General features: G+C 44.7%; 2 protein-coding genes across 5 annotated transcripts in view; both read left to right on the plus strand.

Moving 5' to 3' along the window:
- Window positions 1–30: 30 nt before the first annotated feature.
- On the plus strand, window positions 31–7,276 carry ccnq (cyclin Q). The gene is made up of 5 exons (XM_058644135.1): window positions 31–450; window positions 2,079–2,262; window positions 3,511–3,643; window positions 4,261–4,479; window positions 5,414–7,276. Exons 1-5 carry the CDS (start codon window positions 300–302, stop codon window positions 5,501–5,503), a joined length of 777 nt encoding a protein of 258 aa, XP_058500118.1. The 5' UTR covers window positions 31–299; the 3' UTR covers window positions 5,504–7,276.
- Window positions 7,277–18,845: 11,569 nt separating this feature from the next.
- The window catches only part of atp2b3b (ATPase plasma membrane Ca2+ transporting 3b), a 53,954-nt gene continuing 51,906 nt past the window's right edge, over window positions 18,846–20,893 (plus strand). Inside the window, exon 1 of one of the 4 annotated variants that reach the window (XM_058641910.1) lies at window positions 18,846–19,465. The gene's annotated coding sequence lies outside the window, so the exon portion shown is untranslated. Of the gene's footprint in view, window positions 19,474–20,893 lie in introns of all 4 variants that reach the window. The other 3 variants (XM_058641908.1, XM_058641907.1, XM_058641909.1) reach the window with 3 other exon arrangements.

The following is a 20,893-nucleotide window of genomic DNA, read 5'->3' on the forward strand; positions in this document are numbered from 1 at the left end:
AAATCCTTGAGCGGAAAAGAAACTATTTATGTTCCGGTAGCTGACGTGTGCCCGGGCAAGCAAAGCTAGTTGCTAAAAACAAAACGGAGTGATTTTCGTCGGTCAGTTGGTGAATGTAATGTCTCTTTATCGCTCCACATTTGTGTTGTGGTTGTTCCGTAAATGATGACACGAACACGTAAAGTGTCTCGGGTTGATTGAGTGAGTTTACAGTCAGTTCTCTGGCGGGTTAGTAGCCACTTCTTGTCGGCGTGGTGACCCTCTGAAAGTCCCCCGCTGCCGCTGCTGCTCCAGGAGCCATGGAGGCTCCGTCCTCTCGTCTGCCTGCCTCTCCCGGTGCTCCGCTCAAGCTGGCGGCCAGAAGAGACTCCTCAGCCGGGGAGGCAGATTCTGATTCTACTCGGGAAATTAAAAGACACTTTCGCGTGTGTCGCTTCATTATGGAGACAGGTAACCCACCCAGTTCATTATTCATTATATTCAATGTGTTTGTATCGCACCACATCCCAAGGCTCTGTACATGCATGTAAGACAGAAACCTTTACAATATTATAGAGAGCAGAGAAACAACAGTTCACACCATGAGCAAACACTAGGCATCAGTGGAGAGAAAAGAAGAATCTCTCACAGAACCAGACTCAAAGATGTGTAGCATCTGCCTCGACTGGTTGGGGTGAAAGGAAACAATAGGGGAGGAAGGAGAGGAAGGTGAGGGAGGTGAGGTAGAGCCAGAAGAAAGAGACCAGGAGCAGATAAACAATTGTACAAAGTTATAAGTTCAGACAAGACAGGTCGGAATCAGTTATGACATGTTTATAATACTACAAACAATTACTCGATTAATGGATTACTAAATTAAACATCAACTATTTTGATGATCGATTAATCCGTTTGAAACTTTTTTCATGATTCAAACGAGATTTCTGACTGTTTCAGCCTCTTAAATGTGAATATTATCCGGTTTCTTTGCTCAAATTGAATCATTTTGGTTTGTTGACAAACAAGACATTTGAGAACATCATCATTTCCAGGTTTGACAAACACTGATCAACATTTTTCATAATTTTCTGACATTTTATGGACCAAACGATTACTCGATTAATCATGAAAATAATCGATAGATTAATCGATTGTGAAAATAATTGCAGCTCTACACAGGATTGCTACCAGGGTTGGGTGTTTGTTTATCGATGTATGGCTTAAATTGCTGGTTCTGGTGCTAAATTGATGCTAATAATATTTCTTGAAATGGGCATTTTAAAAAAAAACAAAACTGTAACACAAATTAGGGTCGCACCCACTGGTCCGACTTTTTCAGTCTCGATACTAATACCTGGGCTTTGCGTATCACCTGATACCCAATACCGATCCGATACCATTGTTGAATAATAAACTTACCACGCAGAAGAGACTGGAGGCACTAGGCTCGACACACAAGTCAACAACATTAAATAGTAGCATTTTTAATCGTAAGAAAGATGTGCACTTTAATTTGGAAAATAGCCTCTGCTAACACCTTAAATGTCCATTGTGTAGCATTTAAGAGGGTTTATACTGTTTTTGTGGCCTTTGATAAAGCCTTTTTTGGGCCTTGCTTTACAGAGGCCATCGTTATTTCTACACAGGTCAGAGAGTGTGTTTTGCATTAAGAAGCAGAAACTTACTACTCCATTACGTTAAATTCCTACCATTATTACACACTTGAGAAAGGGAGGAGTCCTCTGTTTATTACACCTGTAGTCGCACCATAAGACGTCACTCACATACTGTACTTTTATAACTGAACAGAAAATAGCTCCAAGTCATTAAAGTTAGTTCTTTTTGCCAACTTGCTGAACCTGCTGCCAAATTTTGATGAAAACATAATAGCACTTGGCAGTAGTGTAGACTTGTGAGTGTGTGGACAGTTTCTGAAGAGTTGTTCTTGCTCAGATCACTTCATTTCCATTATGCTAAAAGGTTATTATGGAATCATTGATCAGTAACAAAATAAATCCTGCCTACTGTACCTTTTTAATGAAAGTGTTGACTCCTGTCCTCTGTCCTCTGTCCTGTGTCCTGTGTCCTCCCTCACACAGGCGTGAAGCTGGGAATGTGCTCAGTGCCCGTGGCCACAGCGTGTGTGCTGTATCACCGCTTCTTTAAACGTGTCAACCTGGCTGCGTATGAACCTTACCTGGTGGCTATGAGCTGTCTGTACCTGGCTGGCAAAGTGGAAGAGCAACACATTAGGACCCGTGACATCATCAACGTAAGCCACAGGTAACATGCTCGGTCGTGAGTAAACAACTTCCTTTCTGTTACCTGAGTTCTATGACAGAGGTGAAACTCTCCTTCATTGAAGAATGTGGGTGATAGTGGGGAAAATAATGAAAGAATATGATTACAATTATCATGCTAATGGTACAATTTGATTATTAATAATGAACATTTTCTGACATTTTATGGACCGAACAAGTAAAGGGGGTGGAGTGGCTCAGTGGTTAAGACGGGTACCCTGTGTGCAAAAGACATCATGGTTGCAAGTTCAACTCCACCCCTGGCTGATTTTACTCAATTCCCTTGTAAGTGGCTTTGGATAAAAGCGTCTGCTGAATGACATGTAATGTAATGTAATGTAATGTAATTCATTGTAATGAATCGAGAAAATAATCAACAGATGAATCCATTATGAAAATAATCTAGAAAGATAGAAAATGCTCCTTCTTTAGGTTCCTTTTCAACAGTCGGCTTCTTCTTCTTCTTCTTCTGTCCATGTTATGTTCATTTGTGTGGTTAATACCAACATGAGGAGTTATAAAGGGGTCAAATTGGCAACGAAATTTTTCAAATCAAAGTGTCTCCACAGGAGGGAGCCTGCTTTGATTCTTGTTTTTCCACTTAATGTTTATGGTTAAGTTTAAATGATTTAAGTGTGTTTTAGAGACATCACAATGTGTAAGAGATGTCAGGAAACGAACATTTCCTCTGTAAATATACAGTTTTAAAAAAGGTGTGACTTTATTTGGCTTCTGTTTTCATAGCATTAGTCAGATGTTACGTTTGAGTACCTCTGGAACTGCTGGACCCTTTATAATAGGCTGCGTTCAAATGGGCTTGTTGACGGTGTCACACTCCCCCGCCCCCCTACATCATAATCCTGTTTTCTGAGAGCTCAGAATGTCCTGTACACGACTTTCTGTGTCGCAATTACAAGCTCGCGAGTTCCACCTGAACGCAGGAATGGACAATGCGAGTAATGAGCCGCGCGGTAGTGACAGTAAGTAAGTGAATGAAAGTGTTTCTCAGATTTGACCTACAAAGAAAGCACTTCTCCTCCTTGAACTTTTTCATCTGACTTTGATAATTGTGATGTAAAGTTTTCACATGTTCGCATGCCGGTGTTCAATCCTCAAATATGACCTACAGTAAGTCATGTCATGTCTTTTTTCCATTGCTGTCACCTCAAATGCTCTCTGCCTTTATCTCCCTCCCTCCCCCCTCCCTCCCTCCTCCCCCCCCCCCTTGCAGGTATTTCAACAGTGGCAGTGCTCCTCTAGAATGTGATAAGGAATTCTGGGAGTTGAGGGACAGCGTGGTGCAGTGTGAGCTCGTCATTCTCCGGCAGCTCAACTTCCAAGTCTCCTTTGAACACCCTCACAAGGCAAGTGGTGTGTGTGTGTGTGTGTGTGTTTGTTTTTCAGTTTTTATTAGAAATTCACATTTCCTTTTGAACCTGGGGGGAAAAGTTCAAATTTCAACCTGACAAACCTGTTTGAATTAAAAATATACAGTCTAGAGGCGCATCAGACTGTCTGAAGGAATAAAGCTTTGGTCCAGAAGGGGGCACTCTGAGTGCAGCTTGGCCCGGTGTTGTTTTTAGGACGTCCTCCTGAGTGGATAATTAGAACACTGATGCATCCATCTGACAATATATTATATTATATATTATATAAATATTTCTACACTGTAGATGACTCACTAAATAACTAAATAATGTCGTCACGTTTGTGTGTTTAAATGAGCTTAAATTAAAGTAAGCCAATACAAACCTGTATAGGGAACAGCTGAGCGGTAACATCACGTGACTCTTGTGACGAAGGCTACAGTTGACAGCTGAAACATATTCAAGGTAAACAACAACTTCCACCAGCCTCTGATTGACCATTCAGCCACATTCTCCTTATTAAATCACCACCAACACTAAAATCTGTTTGGCTCATCTAGAGTGTGTGGTTTGTAGATTTAAAGGGTTTTCCTTTCTCTCTCCTCTCTCTTCAGTATTTACTGCACTACCTGTTGTCCGTGAAGTCTCTGGTGAACCGTCACGCTTGGTATCGAACCCCTGTCGCCGAGACTTCCTGGGCGTTGCTTAGAGACTTTTACCACGGAGCCATGTGCATCCACCACACAGCCCAACACATCGCCATAGCGATGGTCTACCTGGCTATAAACAGCTACGGAGTGGAGCTTCCTGACGGGGAGAAACAGTGGTGGCAGGTGTGTTGTGTGTTGTGTGTTGTGTGTTGTGTGTTGTGTGTGTGTGTGTGTGTGTGTGTGTGTGGCCATCCATCCATTAACCAGATATAATCTCATCAAAATGATCTGCATTAATGCGACATGTCGCTGTTAGATTGTCTTTTCTGACTGTGAACTACAGCGTGTGAACCTCTCACTCACCTTCACCAAAGCCCATAGAGAAAATCAGTGATTTAAGATTTCTGTTCTACTGCGGCGTCGTTTGGTAAGTTTGTTTTACGTTGGTGAGACGTCACAAAGTAACATCGTTGAACAAGTCACGCGTGGATCAACGACTCCTGTAGAGCGAGAGGTTTACAAAGCAAGCTTCACAAACTTCAGTTTTACTGTTGTAAAAGGTTGTTTATTCACTTGATGTGTTTACTGCACATTTTAATTTCTCTATGTCTTTGTTAGTAGTAGTTTATTATTAGTCACTTAGACATGAAAAGCCAAAGAAAACAACACAAATAAAAAAGCTAGTCCATGACGTTTGTCTCTGTCTCTGGACAATGAATGGAGCGTTTGTCAGAGTCACATTTAGTGGAATTTAAAGCATGTGCATTTTTCAGATTAGCCCTTAAAGCCACTTTTATGCTGAGATGGACGGGCACTCGTTGTTGCCATGCCAACAGCAAAATCCCACCGCTTTGTACCTCTGGGCTCTTGAACTCAAGTGTCGTCCCCTACCTGAACATCCAGCTCCGGCACAAGTGCCTCTTGTTGTTAATTATTGATTAAAAGGTAATGTAAATGTTCTAAATCACTAAAAACCACATGCAGTACTGTGACTTTTCCTTCTTCTCCTGTCCTGTAAGTAATACAGATCATGTGAAATGTGGTGTGTGGACCTTTGGTGTCCACTGTGGGCCCAGGTGTGGAGCTCAAGTCTTAATTTGTGTGTGTGTGTGTGTAGGTGCTGTGTGACGACGTGACTAAAGCGGACATCGACGCTGTGATCTCAGATCTCCTTCAACTCTATGACATGGAGGCTAAGTGTATCTAATGGACACACCATGGACACAGGAGACACATAAGGGTTGTTCACACACACGACTATAAAGCCGAAATGAAAACGCCGCTATGAGGCTGAGTTGGCCCTGAACCGTAGTTTAAGTTTAATTTTCTGCAATTTATTAAACAAAATGATCACTGACAAACGCTAACAGATGAAAATGAATATTATGATACAAAAAAACTAATATTTATAACGAATATTAATGGTATAAAGTGCCAAACTCGCCATGTGCACGTGAACACCACACCTTCAAAAACCTGAAATCTAAATGAAACTAAGGTTTTAGTCTGAGCTGTGAAATAAAATAATAATAACTCTTGTGCACTACTGATTCCTGCCACCTGGGGGAGTCATGCGCTGCATCTCTGGTGTCCGACGTCTCAGCTCTGTAAAATACTGATGTGCTCCATCATCATGCATCATTTCAGGACCAGTCATCTCTTCACACACACATACATTCTAATTTCAAATGCCACCACTTGGGTTGGATTGGTTAATCTTAAATCTCTCGTCCAATTATAAATAATTCACCAATATATTCTAATGAAAGAAAGACAGAAGAACACAAGAGATACATTAGCATCAGTCGGATATCTTGTTATTAGATCCTTACACGAGTCTTCATCTGAATAAAACAGATTTTAGCCACACGGCCAATCTAATCTAATCTAATCTTCATTAGGTTAAGTGTGCAACATGTTATCAATATGTTTCCACTTATCTCTGGCTCTGTTGACAAGATAAACATCGTTCCCACAGGTATTTAAAGAAATCCTTGAAAGAAAATATTCAAGGCCCTTGAAAGTTTTTGAGAGTGCTTGAAATAAACATAGTTGAGTGTAAGTGCTCGAATTTTGTGCAAGAAAGAAGTTGATATTTAGGTCAATGACTCAATTATTTGTTAGGGCGCCACCCACTGTTTCATGCCCTGCATTGCTTGACGTACGTAGGCCTACGCAGAACAAACGTGGAGTCTTAATTACCAGTGGTGTAGAACAGCGGTGCTGTGGCAGCACATTGAGTCCTTGCATTTTAGGGAATGTCAACCATGCTGTAGGAACCCGGGATAAATCAGTGACTATAATTTGTAACACACTTAAAAAAAAAACCCTGAGCTATTCCTTTAAGTTCTGAATATGTGATTAGTATCTTGCGGCTTAAATCTACATAATAACATGGAAAATTAGATTTTATTCACTGGCTACTGATCATGTGCTTAACTTTTAAAACATGTACAGTAAATCATCCTGACGCCGCATATGGTCGCATAAAAACTATACTCCAATGTGACTTCATTAATTGGCTTAATGGCCTCGTCCTCCCCGGTGTCGTTTGTCATTTTGATGACTGTGGAACATTAGGCAGATAAAGTCCCGTGTGTTTATTTACAGTGCTGTCATTTCCACAGATCTTTTAGTGGATTAGTTAAAAGACAGTTTATAATCTTTGGATTACGACCAAGCAGACGGGGAAACGCGCAGGGACTCGGTTTATAATGTGTGATTTATGTTTCTTATTCTTTTGGCCTTTGAACAGCATCATTCTAAAAGGCAAAGACGGATTTTGATTGCATTTTGTTTTTGGTGATGACTAAGTTAGAAAAACAGAACTCACTAAAAATGGACTTTGTCATTATCTGCTCGATTTAAAAAGAAACCTGGGACTTAGAGATGAGCTTTTTCATGGATTCATTCATGTTTTGTTGCCTTTGCTCTTACTCTGCACATGTACACACACACACACACACACACACACACACACACACACACACACGTTTGTCTTTTTAAATATGTCAATAAACATAATGGTCCAAAACAACATTGGCTGTGGTGTGTAACGGGGGGGGGGCCAAGTCTGGTCACATTTGTGGAGGGGGGGGATCTGGTCTGGGACAGTAGCGAGTCGTCTTTTAACTTGAAGGTTGTGGGTTTGATTCCCTGCTCTGCTTGTCTACCTGCCGATGTGTCCTTGGGCAAGACGCGTAACCCCACGTGACTCCTGACGTGTGAATGTGTATGAGAGACGAGTGATAGGACAGTTTCTAATCTGTGGATTACGACATTGGATTATGAAAGTGTGAACGGGTGTGAACGGGTGTGAACGAGTGAATGGCAAAACTGACGTGTAAAGCAGCTTTGATCAAGCTTTTGATCATCATTTACTTATTCTCTGTAGAGCTCCCCCTACAGTTTGGGGGGTAAATATTATCACCACACCAACGTAAACATGACCATGTGCATTTGTCCTGTCGTGCAGCTCCAGTCACGTTTTTAATTTAATACGTAAAATGATTCATTTAATGAAGTTGGAAAACTTGTCAATGAACAATTGTCGTCGCTCTAATAGAGATATTTACTCCTCAGGAAAATGTTTAGTGATGTTCAGAGCTGAAACAATCAACCGATTATTAATCCATTACTAAAGCTTCTTCTTTTTTGCAGCCTGTGGTTGTCGCCCCCTGGTGGTTTTTTGATGTATTTTGACAAGTGGAACCCATGAATCTACATCCATTACTTTATATACAAGTCTCCTTCCGCAGAGTCCACTATGTTGTGTCGTCATAAAATACCGGGTACTATTGAGCTGTACCTGGAAGTGTGTGCTGCAAAAGGGCCATAAATCTTACACACTAGTCCTTTACGCCTTGTCTTTTCTAACCCATTTGTGGAAACACTGTGTGACACTGAGTGAAGCAGCCCCGAGCTAAAATCCCACATCGCTCCGAGCTCGCCCCGGCTCACTAATGAAAAACACGGTGAGTGTCGAGGTGGTTTGAGGACACCTCGGCCTGATTTTTTTATTATTTTATTCTTTTTCTTTTTTTTACACACAGAGAGAGAGAGAGAGAGAATGTTAAGAGATGAGTTGTAACTGTGCCAGCTGTATGAAACGCAGCCATCACTGCTGTTAATCATCAAAAATGACTGTGTCACATCTTTGCGCTGAGACACTGTGAATGTTAAAGGTTTGCTTTCATTTCCTCTCTCTCACGTACAAAGAGCTGATATTTTTAGGAAGCGTTCCGACTTTTTCCCCAGTGATCTCGTATAATTAGGTCCAGCCTGTCACACGTGTGTGTGTGTGTGTGTGTGTGTGTGTGAGAGACTTATTAGAGGAACATTCAATTTCCCAAATCCTAAACATTCTGTGACATAATAATCTCACCACAATCACTAACAATGTGTTCATTTAAAGCTGCAGTGTGTAACGTGTGTTAATTATTGTTGTTATTCTCTGTTTTATCATTGAATTATGTAACATTATTTGTGTGCCGCCGCGTCCTTCATCTGTCAACAATCCAATTCCAATCCAACTTTATTTATAAAGCACCTGAAACAAAGAGAAAAGAAACAATGTCGAATCACCTGAAACAACAAACAACAAAGCACAACAAAATACTGTAGAAAATATAAAGAATATTAAATAAAGCAACACATATAAACAAGTCGTACAATAAAAACAGGTAAAGTCAACGTCTCATTACAGGGTCAGAGCCAAAGGGTAAGCAGCTGGTCGCAGCTGGTCAGCTGAACTCCCAGACCGGGCAGAAGTGTAAGGATGAAGCAGCTCGGAGAGGCGAGGCGGAGCAAGACCAAAGTAAGGATTTAAAAACAAATAAAATCACTTTAAAAATGAACTCTATAAAGTGCATGGGCGGCCAGTGGAGGGAGGATAAAAATGTGTGTTACGTGCTCCCGACTGAGGGAGCGCTTGTGTGTATACAGCAGCAGCAGCAGCACAGGAAGCATTCATCTTCCTGTGTCACCAGGAGACACAAGATTTCTTCAGGCAACTAAATCAGCATTGTTTGAACACATGACAGTGGTTTCAACGCAAGGGATGTTTGTTTCCATTCAAAAGTTACACAGTGCAGATGACATCAGGCATCAGGGGAAGGAAAAAATCCTTTTAACAGGAATCAATCTCTGCCTCGACCGGTTGGGGTGAAAGGAAATGGAGAGGTGAAGTAGAGGGGGAGAGAGAGAGAGAGTGAGACACCAGGAGCAGACGTATAACAGTTACTTTAAGTTCAGAATCACTGAGTGCAGGAGACGAGGACGACAGAGTGGACGTGAATTCAAAGCTGTTCGACTGGTTTACCGGTTTACCTGTGTGTGCGTGCGTGTGTGTGTGTGTGTGTGTGTGTGTGTTAGACCGGTACTTGTGGTGGTTGAGACATGGGAATGAATTATGCCAGTGACTCGTGCAGCGACAGAAGTGTGTCGATGTGCTTGTGTGTGAGAGAGTCATCGTCACATGATCAGCACTGACACATCTGAGCGTCTCTCTGTGTCTCTCCCCTCCCACCGTCCCGCTCCTCTCATGCTCGCTGTGTCTCTTCGCGGGACGCGGGACTCTGCGTGCGTCCCCTCAGCGTCACGTGTTACACAATATTCTTTGCGCATCGTCGTCTGTCACTTTATCCTCACGTAGCTGCTGGGGGAGAAATCTGGCTGTCTTGGTTCTCCCTGTTCCTGTCTCCATCTCTTATGCTCCCCTCCTCTCCCTGACTCCTCGTCCTCCTTCCATGTGTCTCCCACATCTTTCCCTCTCTGTCTCCTCCCTCTGCCTCCCTACTGTTAGATTAATAATGGAGAGGGTGCGTGTTCAGCCAGATAAATTAACCATTGGGTGGTGAAAGAGCACTGAGGGAAGGAGTTGGAGGAGAGGAGAGTGGCACGGATGGGAGGGTTTTAATAGGGATGGGTGGGGCAGGGGAAATGAGGAGTGAACATTTTAACTTGGTATCACCCTTGGACACTCTACAGTCTGGCCCTGTCGCCTCCCCTCTGAACCCTGTGCTCCGGATCTGCTTACACATCAATTCATACTGTTGCTCTGGCCTTGAGGGGAAGTCAGAAGGTCACACACACACACACATGACCAGCTGTGCTGCTGCTGCTGCTGCACACGCACACGCGTGTTTGCATCAAAATGACAGTCTGGGATGTTAATGTTGTATCAGGCCTGCAGTCTCTGAGCTGAGTGCCCTTGAACTGATAAAAGCCTTCAGCCTCAGATCTAGTAGACATCAGGCAAACGCTGCTAAACACTCTGCCTAATGCATAGACAATAGATTTAAGTGTGTGTGTGTGTGGGTGTGTGTGCGTGCGCCAGTGCACGCTCTAAGTATTGAAAGGTGGAGCGAATAGAGCCGCGCACCTGATTCATCACCCATGATGTAAAGCGTGAGATGAGAAGATCGACGGTCCAGAGAGGCCTCTTTTGTCTCCTCTCTGACCAGTGACCGTTTATCACCTGACTCCGCCCCAAATGTTCAGTGACTGAAAGAACAGAAGGTTTCAGGAAGTCTTCACTGGATTTCACTCATCGATCATCGATTGAAGGTCGGCTGAAAAACCCTTAAATGACTTTGAGAACGTGTACAGCTAATTCAAATGCTTGACTTTTAAACGACAATAAATGTGTCGCGTAAGTAGACGTACTAGTTTCAAAGCATTGAAAGTAAAGTCTTAACGGTTTAATAATTGTAACTGCACAAGTCTTTCAAATGCATCAAGTACTGAACTAATCTTTTTAATTCACTCTAGATTGTAGTGATAAATTCTTTGTGTCACGTATAAAACAACATCACAGCATTTTTTGTGCAGCCGTGCTATGACGACTCCATCCACGTTGAGGAGGAAATGGAAAAGCAGTCGAGCTACAACTGTACCACAAAAAATGGAAAAGTGCTAAAAAGAGTCACCAGCGAGAGCAGATTTTGATGAAGTAAAACTCAGAAAAGTCTATTTCACTCGTCAAAATCTGCAGCGCTGTCAGGGGATGGCGTGCACATCTTTTCCAGGAGATGTGTTCCAAAAGAAATCCCGTTTTTTTTTGAGGGTGGGTGGTCCAGTCCACCCCCCGTCCTGTCAGTAAAAGTGAGTTGTCTGCGGACGTCAAGGTTTGCCTCTCACTCCTGGGGACACTCCTGAAGAATGAGTGGCACCAGTGCTGGTTTCAATCTTTTAAAGAGTTCTCGACACACTTTTAAATCCACAGACATTGAGCAGTTTGTCCCAGCACCTTGACAGACTGAATATATCTGATTCTTAAAATACCCTGGGTGCTTTTCATGAGTCGGCAGTTTAGGGGGAAACTTAACTTACAGCAGTCGTGTCCCAAACTTTACATACTGTATATACTGCTACACACACACACACACACACACACACACACACACATTTTAACAGAGAGAAGGGAAAAATCACAACAATGATTGTAAGTTGCATTCCCCTTAAGTTTACCCTTAAAGTGTAAGTCTGGGGTTTTTTCTCTACGGAGCTCCCCCTACTGTTTGTGAGAACATATTACGACACCACCGTAAACATCCATCCTTTGTCTACGGTTTTATCCTCACTCCCATTCCCTCTCCTCACCATGTCTATTTGCTGGTCGGCATCTATTTGGCATGCTTCTGCTTGCTGATACCACCATTTATAAAAAGCACTCGTTCCGATGTTTACTCGTGTGTCTCGCTCAGTCAGACAGTCGTTTCCACTGAAAACGGTCTTCTCTGCTTCTGTTTTGCCAGCTCTGCTATCGCTGCCTCGATCTTACACCCGAGACTTTGCAAGACCTCCTGATTCTGAGGTCTCTGGTTCGACGGTTCTGACCTTGAAAGGCTGGTTTCCCACAAACAGACAGTAGGGGGCAGTGGAGACGGCCTCCAATCTCCCCACACCAAAGCCATTTAGCACCAGAATGACTCCGACTGAGAAGCTACAAATCTGGATGGAAACTTTAGGCGTTGACCTTCGAGAAATGGTCGTTCTACGCTCGCTTTGAGTGTGTTTTTATAGCAGTGTTCCACCTCTGCTGTGGATGTGAACAGCATCGTTCTTCGCCAAAAATTGCTTTGGTCTGCGACGCCTTCTTACGTTCAATGACGTAGGACCCAAAATACAGCCACACGCCAGTTTTTGAGAACCTATGGTGTGGTTATTCCGCTTGAGTCAACAACATTAACATCACTCTTATTTCAAAGTGGGTCTAAGGCCAATCTGTGCTCACAGCTCCCTCTGCTGGAGCACACGGTAGTTTCTTCTTCAGACGGTCTGCTGGGCTTCTGGGCTGTTTCGACACAGGATTTTCGAGTTGAAACTTTGCGACTGAATGACATTCCTACTGTCCACGGTGAAAATGACGTCTGTTTCTGTTACATCTGAGTCACAACACAACTCAACACTTTCGGTGCCAGTTTTCAAAGTAAAGGCACTCTCGAGTTTGTGTTACCTGGATTTTTTTTGACAAGGCTTTTGGGATACATTTGCAGAACCAGCTGCTTCATACTGAAGAGTCCTGGCATTACACTGAGCACCCAGGCATATTTAAAGCTATATTATTTATGGCAATTCTTTTACCCTATGCAGCAGACACACTCCCTGTTGCAGCACAGCAGCTACAGTAGTGCTTTTAGTCCACTTCAACAGAGCTTTCTGAATGTAAACCAAAATAAATGACAGGGATTGTAATGTGCCGAGAACAATATTGTATGTTTTAGTTTGTTTTAATATTTTAGCAGCCTGTAGTTTCAGTTTCCAGAAGCCAACCTTCATCGAGTCAATACTGTGTGAGCGCCACCTTCTCGTCTAAGTCTACAGATGCAGATGAAGGTAAAAAGCAGCGTCAGTGTATGAAGTTTCTCTTCTCTGCATTATAATATCGTCTCTGTCACCTGGAAAAACAACCGACTCAAACAGGGGCTCAGTGCCGCTCTGCACTTAAATATTTGATGGAACATGTAAGAGGGAAGCACACGTGCAATCACAAGATCGCGTTAGATTCAAAATCCAATGTATGACATCCACTCGTGAAGGAGACGCACCTGATGAACACGCTACATGGTTGCGTGGGAGTGCAGCCCTGTATGTGATTTTTGTGTGGAAGGGATGTTTTTGTGTGTGTGGCATGGTAAATGTAAAGTTGTGTGTGATGAATGGGACGAGCTGAGGAAGTAGCCTCATATCATGTGTGAATGTGTTTGCTTGGTGTGGACGGAAAAAAGAATAATGAAGAAATAAACGTATGCAATAACTACACAAACTCAGAGCACTCTTGTCTTTGCAGCAAGAAGCCCATGGGAACAAGGTCCTTCTTCAGTCTGTTTTAACTTAAAATCATGTGGTTGTTATACGTTCTGTCCACTGGGCCATGCATTGGACACCAGCGGCCTGCAGGTGCCTCTCGACGGTGTTAATATAATTAGCCGCGCTGTCTGTGGTGATGGAGAGCGCTGACTCAGGACTTGTGTTCTACTGTCTCGAGTGTGTCACCGATGCATCTGGCCTCCAGTGGCAGCTCTGTCACTGATGGTCGCACGGCTAAGAGCTCTTGGATTAAGTCTTTGAAACCGGACTCCTGCGAGATGTTCATCAGTCTCCTGTCTTTGCAAATAAAGTGTACAAGTTTGTCCGTAAGAGCATTCTGACGAGCAGCTGTAAACCTGATTCTTGCCTGCGTGGACTTAATCTCCGCTGTTTGCCGGGCTGCAGTGTTGGCAGGTGTCCCCTCCCCTAATGTTCCTCGTTGTCGAGCGATGTCTTTATTTGTAATTTCTCAGTTTGTAGACACACGGTCAGGAGTGGTGACCTCTGTGGGTGAATGAGTGAGATTGTTGTAATTTAGAAAACGTTCTTGTTCTGCGAGGATAGGCAGAGGAAAGAGGGCGGGGCTTGAGTCGCCATGTTTTAACACGTGTATTAAAAAAAATTAACATTCAAATAATAACTACAGCATTCGATTATTATCTTATTATTTTCTTTAATATTCGAATTATATTCGACTCACGAAATTGGTTCCGAGAGCCCTATGCTGCATGGAGGTCACATGTTCTCCCCGTGTGTGTGTGTGTGTGTGTGTGTGTGTGTGTGTGCGTGCGTGTGCGTGCGTGTGTGTGCGTGTGTGTGTGTGCGTGTGTGTGCGTGTGTGTGCGTGTCCAAAAACATGTAATATGAGGATCAGGTCAGTTGGACACTCTAAATTGACCGTAGGTGTGAGTGTTTGTCTCTATGTGGTCTGTGATGGACTGGTGAACTGGCCAGGGTGTGACCCCGCCTTTCAACCTATGTCAGCTGGGATTAGCACCAGAAACCCTGCAACCTTCATGTGGAGGATAAAGCAGTAGAAGGTGAGTGAATGAGTGAGTGAGTGAAATGGTGACGTCCTCAAAGGATGGAATTCTAACTTCAGGGGGCAGTCTTTCCTTCTCTCAATTCTGAAATTCGGACTTCCAACTACAACTGGAACACATTACTGATGTAGCTGTTACGCTGCCCAGCTTCCTCTAAAATGTCCAAGTCAAATACATATGTACTGTATTGTGTTTACATTTCATTTATAAATGTGCATTAGAACGTGTCACGAGAGAATCAGCCGGATCGTCTTACGTGATTTTTGTATTCCCGTAGCAGCCTCCGCATTAAAACCACTCTTTCACTGCGGTGAGCTCAACGGTGATTGGACGAATAGAAAGGAAAGGAAATCTCTTTTATTGTCATAATACAAAGGAAACTGCACAACGAAATGTCGAGGTCAGATGGAGAGGCGATCAGAGCCGACCGAATGGTGGTAACATTCCAACATGTTTAATGGTGGGAGGAAACCAGAGAGCCCAGAGCTTCTGTCACTTCCACAGAAGCTCATCTTCTCGCCGGGCTTCTGCATGATGATTGGAGAAACTGTCTGAAAGGTGGAGCCAGTTTTTGATTGACAGTGTTGCAGAAACGTACGCGATAGCGGAGCCTTTCCTGCCTCAGTCCTTTGTGGATTTTGTGAGGGAATCTGCAGACGAATAGCTGGTCGTTGTGTGTTATTTGCTCTGTGATAACCTTTCACTTTTACATAATGATCACGTTTCTTTGATCTGGTTGTTAGTTTGCCGAATTCATGTAAGGATTTACGTATAAATATCTGGTAAAAACGAAACCTGGGTATAAAACGTGCCTCTCTGTGTCTCCACAGACACGAAAACAAATCACTTCCATACTGAGAAACACAGAGAGAGAGAGTCACGTGTGGCTGATACTGGATTAATTAGCATTGTGCAAAACTCATTTGACAATGGTGTGAACGCACACTACAGCTTTAAAGCAATAGTACACCAATACAAACATATTAGCATAATGAAATTCTACCAGTAAACTCTCCCTAATGTTACAAACTGGACCTGTAAACGCGACTTTAGAGCACAACAGTAATATTATTGCATGATTTGGCCACCGAGCAAACCTCCTACTCTTAGACGATCTCTCCAGTTTCCAGATGTGTCCAGAGGTGTGTGTGTGTGTGTGTGTTTGCAGAAATAATAAAACAGATTAGTGCTCATCTACAAAGACAGTGTGTCTATTTTTTAATGTGTGTGCCTCTGGGAGAGGGTGCGGAACAGTTCAAGATAAGAGAAGGGAAAGATAAAATCAGCCACAAAGCTTTTCATCACGATGTGTGTGTCCCAGTGTGTGTGTGTGTGTGTGTGTGTGTGTGCGCGCACACACACATCTGCATGAATGGACGAGCCTGTGGTCCATCTCCCTGCAGTGTACAGGATATCTATTAATAAGTTCATCTGATTCATCTATAAATACATTTATCTTCTTTCTCCTTACACTGGCTCGCTGCTTAATAAGCTGTGACAGTCACCGGTTGGGTATAGCAGCCGTGTGTGTGTGTGTGTGTGTGTGCGTGCGTGCGTGTGTGTGTGGATGTGGAACACGTGTGTGCGTTGGTTGTGTTGGGAGCTGCGCTGAACGTAGGTCTCTTTGTTCTTCAGCATTAGAGTGCACTAGCTTTCACCGTAGCGAGCGGCGCCTCGGGCCTCTGCTCGGTTTGATTGAGTCGAGCAGGAGAGGAAGGTTCTGCCGCTTCACTGACCACGATGGTCCGACGCTGGCTGTTTGTCGTGCTGTCCTCAGAGCCGCGGACCAGCCACGGAATTCCCCCAAGTTTGGTCCCAAACCTCCTCCAGTGCTCGTGTAAGGCCTTGTTTTAGACTGCAGTCCAGATCAAATTGGATTTTTAAGCATAATCCAGATTGTATCTAGCTTGATTTATTTTTGGCAGTCAAAACGGACGCTAAAAAACACATGAGATCCAATTTTTGGAATGCGATTCTGATTGGATTTTTACAGATCCACTTCAATCTGAAGGTCTTGGTCATTCAGAGAGAATTTCAAACATTCATAAAAAGCACTTGTTCTGATGTTTACTCGTGTGTCTCGCTCGGTCAGACCAGAAAACGCTCTTCTCTGCTTCTGTTTTGCCAGTTCTGCTATCGCTGCCTCGATCTTATAGCCGAGACTTGGTAAGACCTCCTGATTCTGAGGTCTCTGGGTCGACGGTTCTGACCTTGAAAGGCTGGTTTCCCACAAACAGACAGTAGGGGGCAGTGGAGGCGACCTCCAATCTCCTCACAACAAAAAGCCATTTAGCACCACAATGACTCCGACGCTGTAAAATGAGGGTAGAGATCCTGCATCGTTGTGCTTTAACTGCCCACTGAGAAGCTTTAAACGCTGTAATTAACGACGGTACCTTTGAGAAATGGTCGCTCTACACTGGCGGTGAGTGTGTTCTATAGCAGTGTTCCACCTCTGCTGTCCTCCAGTAAAATGTTGGATGTGAACAGCATCGGTCCTTTGGTCTGTGATGCCTCCCCCACTGTCTCACTTGGGTGGATGTAAGAACTATGGTGCAGGACCCAAAATACAGCCACACGCCAATGAATCTGATGATGGACCAGGAGGGCATTCAAAGTGGATCTAAGTGTCTTAGATGTGTCGCCAACAACAACAATGATGTAGATCCAGAGAGACAGAAGTTAATTGGAGGTGTGTTAAACGACCGACACAGTGGAAGACAAGAGTTTAAAAAACGGGATAAAAGCATTGGGGGACAACAACAGACCATGGGTAGACGAGGAGATTCGTGTGGGGGGTATTTGTCTGATCAGAAGTCATTAGAAGGGACATACTGAAATAAATCCATATCATTTCGCGTGGGATAGAGGAGCGGGGGTTTCGGAGGACGTGGCTTCAATACCAGCAGAAAACACAGATCAGTTGGTCAGGAAGGTCAGATTCTGATCTATGATATACTTACAAATCCGATTTGGGGCTGCACAGTCCAAACAAGCCCTAAGACAGGGTTCTGCTGTGTTTTTCATACGTCAAAGGCAGGAGTTTTTGCACTTCAATTCACAGAATTCACTCTCCTTCCAAACCGTGTGGGTCTGGAAAGTCTGAGGTTGAGTCAGGAGTCTCAGAGGAACGTTCACTGTGTGAGTGTTCAGAGCAGCAATGGAAAAGCTTTCATTAAAGGTCACGCGTATAACATTTAGGTAGGATTTTATATATACTACCATACGTGTGTTTGCACCATGGTGTTATCACTTTAAATCTAAAAGTTGTTTGCTTTTTCGTAGACTTAGAAGAAGCATTTGTTGCTCTATGTAAGCGTCTACAACAGCAGGAACAAACAAAGCCAGATTTGTTGGTCTTTTTGAAGCAAAAGCAAGAGGAAGGACATTTGATGCCACCGTCGCTTTTTAGGACTGAGTGATAGTTATCGTCGAGTGCAGCATATGTAGTCATTCCACTGGAGGTGATTTCTCCTTCTGGATTTACTTGCACAACCTCAAGCAAGTGTCCACGTTACCATGGTTACCGTCTTCTTCTTCGTTGTCTCTCCTGACCAAAACATGAGCGTACCACAGCGAACACCACAAAGGATTGTGCTGCGTACGGCGGCGTGCAGGGACTCAAAGTGATGTGCTCACGTCCACGAAAGCTACATCACGTGGATCCTAAAGTGGACCACGAGTGGATAATCTTACACACTGGACCTTTAATTTGCTGTGTTAAAATGTGTTTGTCAATCAAACGCAGGATAAACCTTTAAAGAAATATTTAAGAGCGGTGGAGCAGTGGTTAGCGCTGTTGCCTTGCAGCTAAAGGGGACATTGTGATGTGTGATGTCAGTGTTTGGTAAGGTCAGAGGTCAGATGTGACTTGTGTTAAAGGGTTAAGTTATAAGATGATATAGCTGGTGTGTGTGTGTGTGTGTGTGTGTGTGGTTTGTGAGGACATTTTGGGGACGTGAAGGTCCTCACTACGGATGCTGCGCAAACATGTGTGTGTGCGTGTGTGTCGTCATCACACAGCCGAGTAGGATGGGATGGTGGGTGTGGGGTTTGCATGACGTACACAGCTTCTCTCCTCCTCCTCCTCTGATTCCTCTCGCGGATGCTGCGACCGAGCGCGCGGGCTCTCGCAGCGGCTCAACTCCTCCTCCTCCTCCTCCTCCTCTTCTTCCTCCTCCTCCTCCTCCTCCAAAGATGTCGCATGAGCGTCTTCTCTCTCCGCGGCGTTTCTTTTTCTTTTCCTCCCAGTGTCATTAACATAACAGTTGAGCGAATTGGGCCAAATTAGCAGTCGCGGGCATCCATCCCTCATCCAGACGCCGCCTCCTCCTCCTCTTCCTCCTCCTCCTCCTCCTCACAACAGAGGTGTTTAAACCCTCAACCCGGCGCATCCTCCCTCTCTCCCTCTCCCTCTCTCTCTCTCTCTCTCTCTCCCTCTCTCTCTCTCTCCACCGCCGCAGAACACCGCCGACCAGCTGTCAGGTGACCGCGCGGAGCGGAATATTCATCAGCACCGTCGTCGTCTTTCATCCCTCCTTCACTCCTTCGGACTCCAGGCGACCGGAGCTGCCGCAGCACCGGCTCTGTCTCTCTCTCTCTCTCTCTCTCTCTTTCTCTTTCTCTCTGTCTCTCTGTCTCTCTGTCTCTCTCTCTCTGTCTCTCTCTCTCCCCTCCTCTCCCCCCCGGTGCTCTGTCCTCTCATCCGGTGGTTCGGGACATTATTCTCCGCTCCACGCACACGCCAGATTAACGGGGATTCTGCCTCCCCGCCCCGCGAGCTGATGCTGATGTCCTTGAGCTCGGCCTGCACGGTGAGTCGGTGAGTCCGTGCGTGCGTGCGTGCGTGCGCCCGCTCGCGCGCGCGCGTGTGTCTCCTCGTTAAGCGGTCACTCGTTGTTTCTTGTAACAATGATCATGACGATATGATGATGAATGTGTCAGAGAGAATGTTTGTGACAGCAGGCCTGATGTTAACACAGGACGACATACCATAATACTCTGGCAAACAGCGATATGACATTATGAGTATGTGTGGATGTGCGCGCGCGCGCGCGTGTGTATGTGTGTGCGCGTGGGCAAAGCTAATGATACACGTCCATCCTTTGATCCTGTGTCTCTGTGTTTGATGAGACAACCGCAACGTGATCACGGAGCAGCAGCGCGCGCCGCTTTCCCTGCATGCGCTCCCACTCTCCGTGTTTCCCGGGCCCCGCGGCGGCTCGAGGGGGCTGCACTGATCAGCTGCGTGGTTTTTGTCGCACCTGCAGCGCTGAGCTGCTGCTGAGGTGACGGTGCGATCCGCCGATCATCCGCCGGCCGGCAGCACCGTCACTGTGCGCTCGCCCGGCGCACACAGGCTGCGTTCGAGTGGGCCAGAGCTGAGCGCAGGCGCCGGGCCAGGCCGGTAACCTTGCGGAGGGACATAGGGTAAGCGAGTGGCGCACCATAGGCTTCTCTCGCTCTCTCTCTCTCTCTCCCTCCCTCTCTCTCTCCCCCCCTCTCTCTCGCGCTCTCTCTCTCGTGGGCCTGTGGACAGTGAAGCCTGTCACTCATAACATGTAGGCTCTGTGTGGAGGATGAAGAGAGAGAGGGATGAAGCTTACGCACGTCTGAAGGTGACCAGGAAAGGTCGTTTTGTGTGGGCAACACTGTTGCACGAGGCCATTCCTGCACACAAGCGCACACTCTTACCGGTCTATGTGTGTGTGTTCTTGTATGGGTATATTTGTGAGGACCCACAAAAAACACCTATAAACCATAGAGAGTGGGGACATTTTGAGGAGAGTGAGGACATTTTGGCTGGTCCTCCTGCTCTGTTTCAGGATTAAGACTTGGATGAGTGTCCTCACTACACATGCTGTGCAAACATGTGTGTGTGTGTGTGTGTGTGTTGGACCTTTTCCCTGGTACAAACACTGATTTTCCAGGACCAGTCATCATCATGCATGTGGACTAAATCCTGGTCCTAATGAGGCAGAATCTCATTATTTCTGAGATTTCTGGTTAAAGTTGGGGCAAAGCATGTGAACTGTTGTTCGTTCGGTTAAAGTTAAAGTGAAGGTTCAGGTGTTATCTAGTTTTGGTAAAAGCTGCACAATACACCTCAGTGTGTGTGTGAGTATTTGTTACCCCTTTAGGACCTCTTGTGTGGACCAGTAGTCCTCATGGAGACCAAAACCTGGTCCTAATGAGGCAGAACCTAATTTTCTGAGGAACTGGTTACGTTTTTGATTTGTTAT

The sequence above is a fragment of the Solea solea genome, chromosome 11 (assembly GCF_958295425.1).
Source record: "Solea solea chromosome 11, fSolSol10.1, whole genome shotgun sequence".
In the NCBI taxonomy this organism is placed as follows: domain Eukaryota; kingdom Metazoa; phylum Chordata; class Actinopteri; order Pleuronectiformes; family Soleidae; genus Solea; species Solea solea.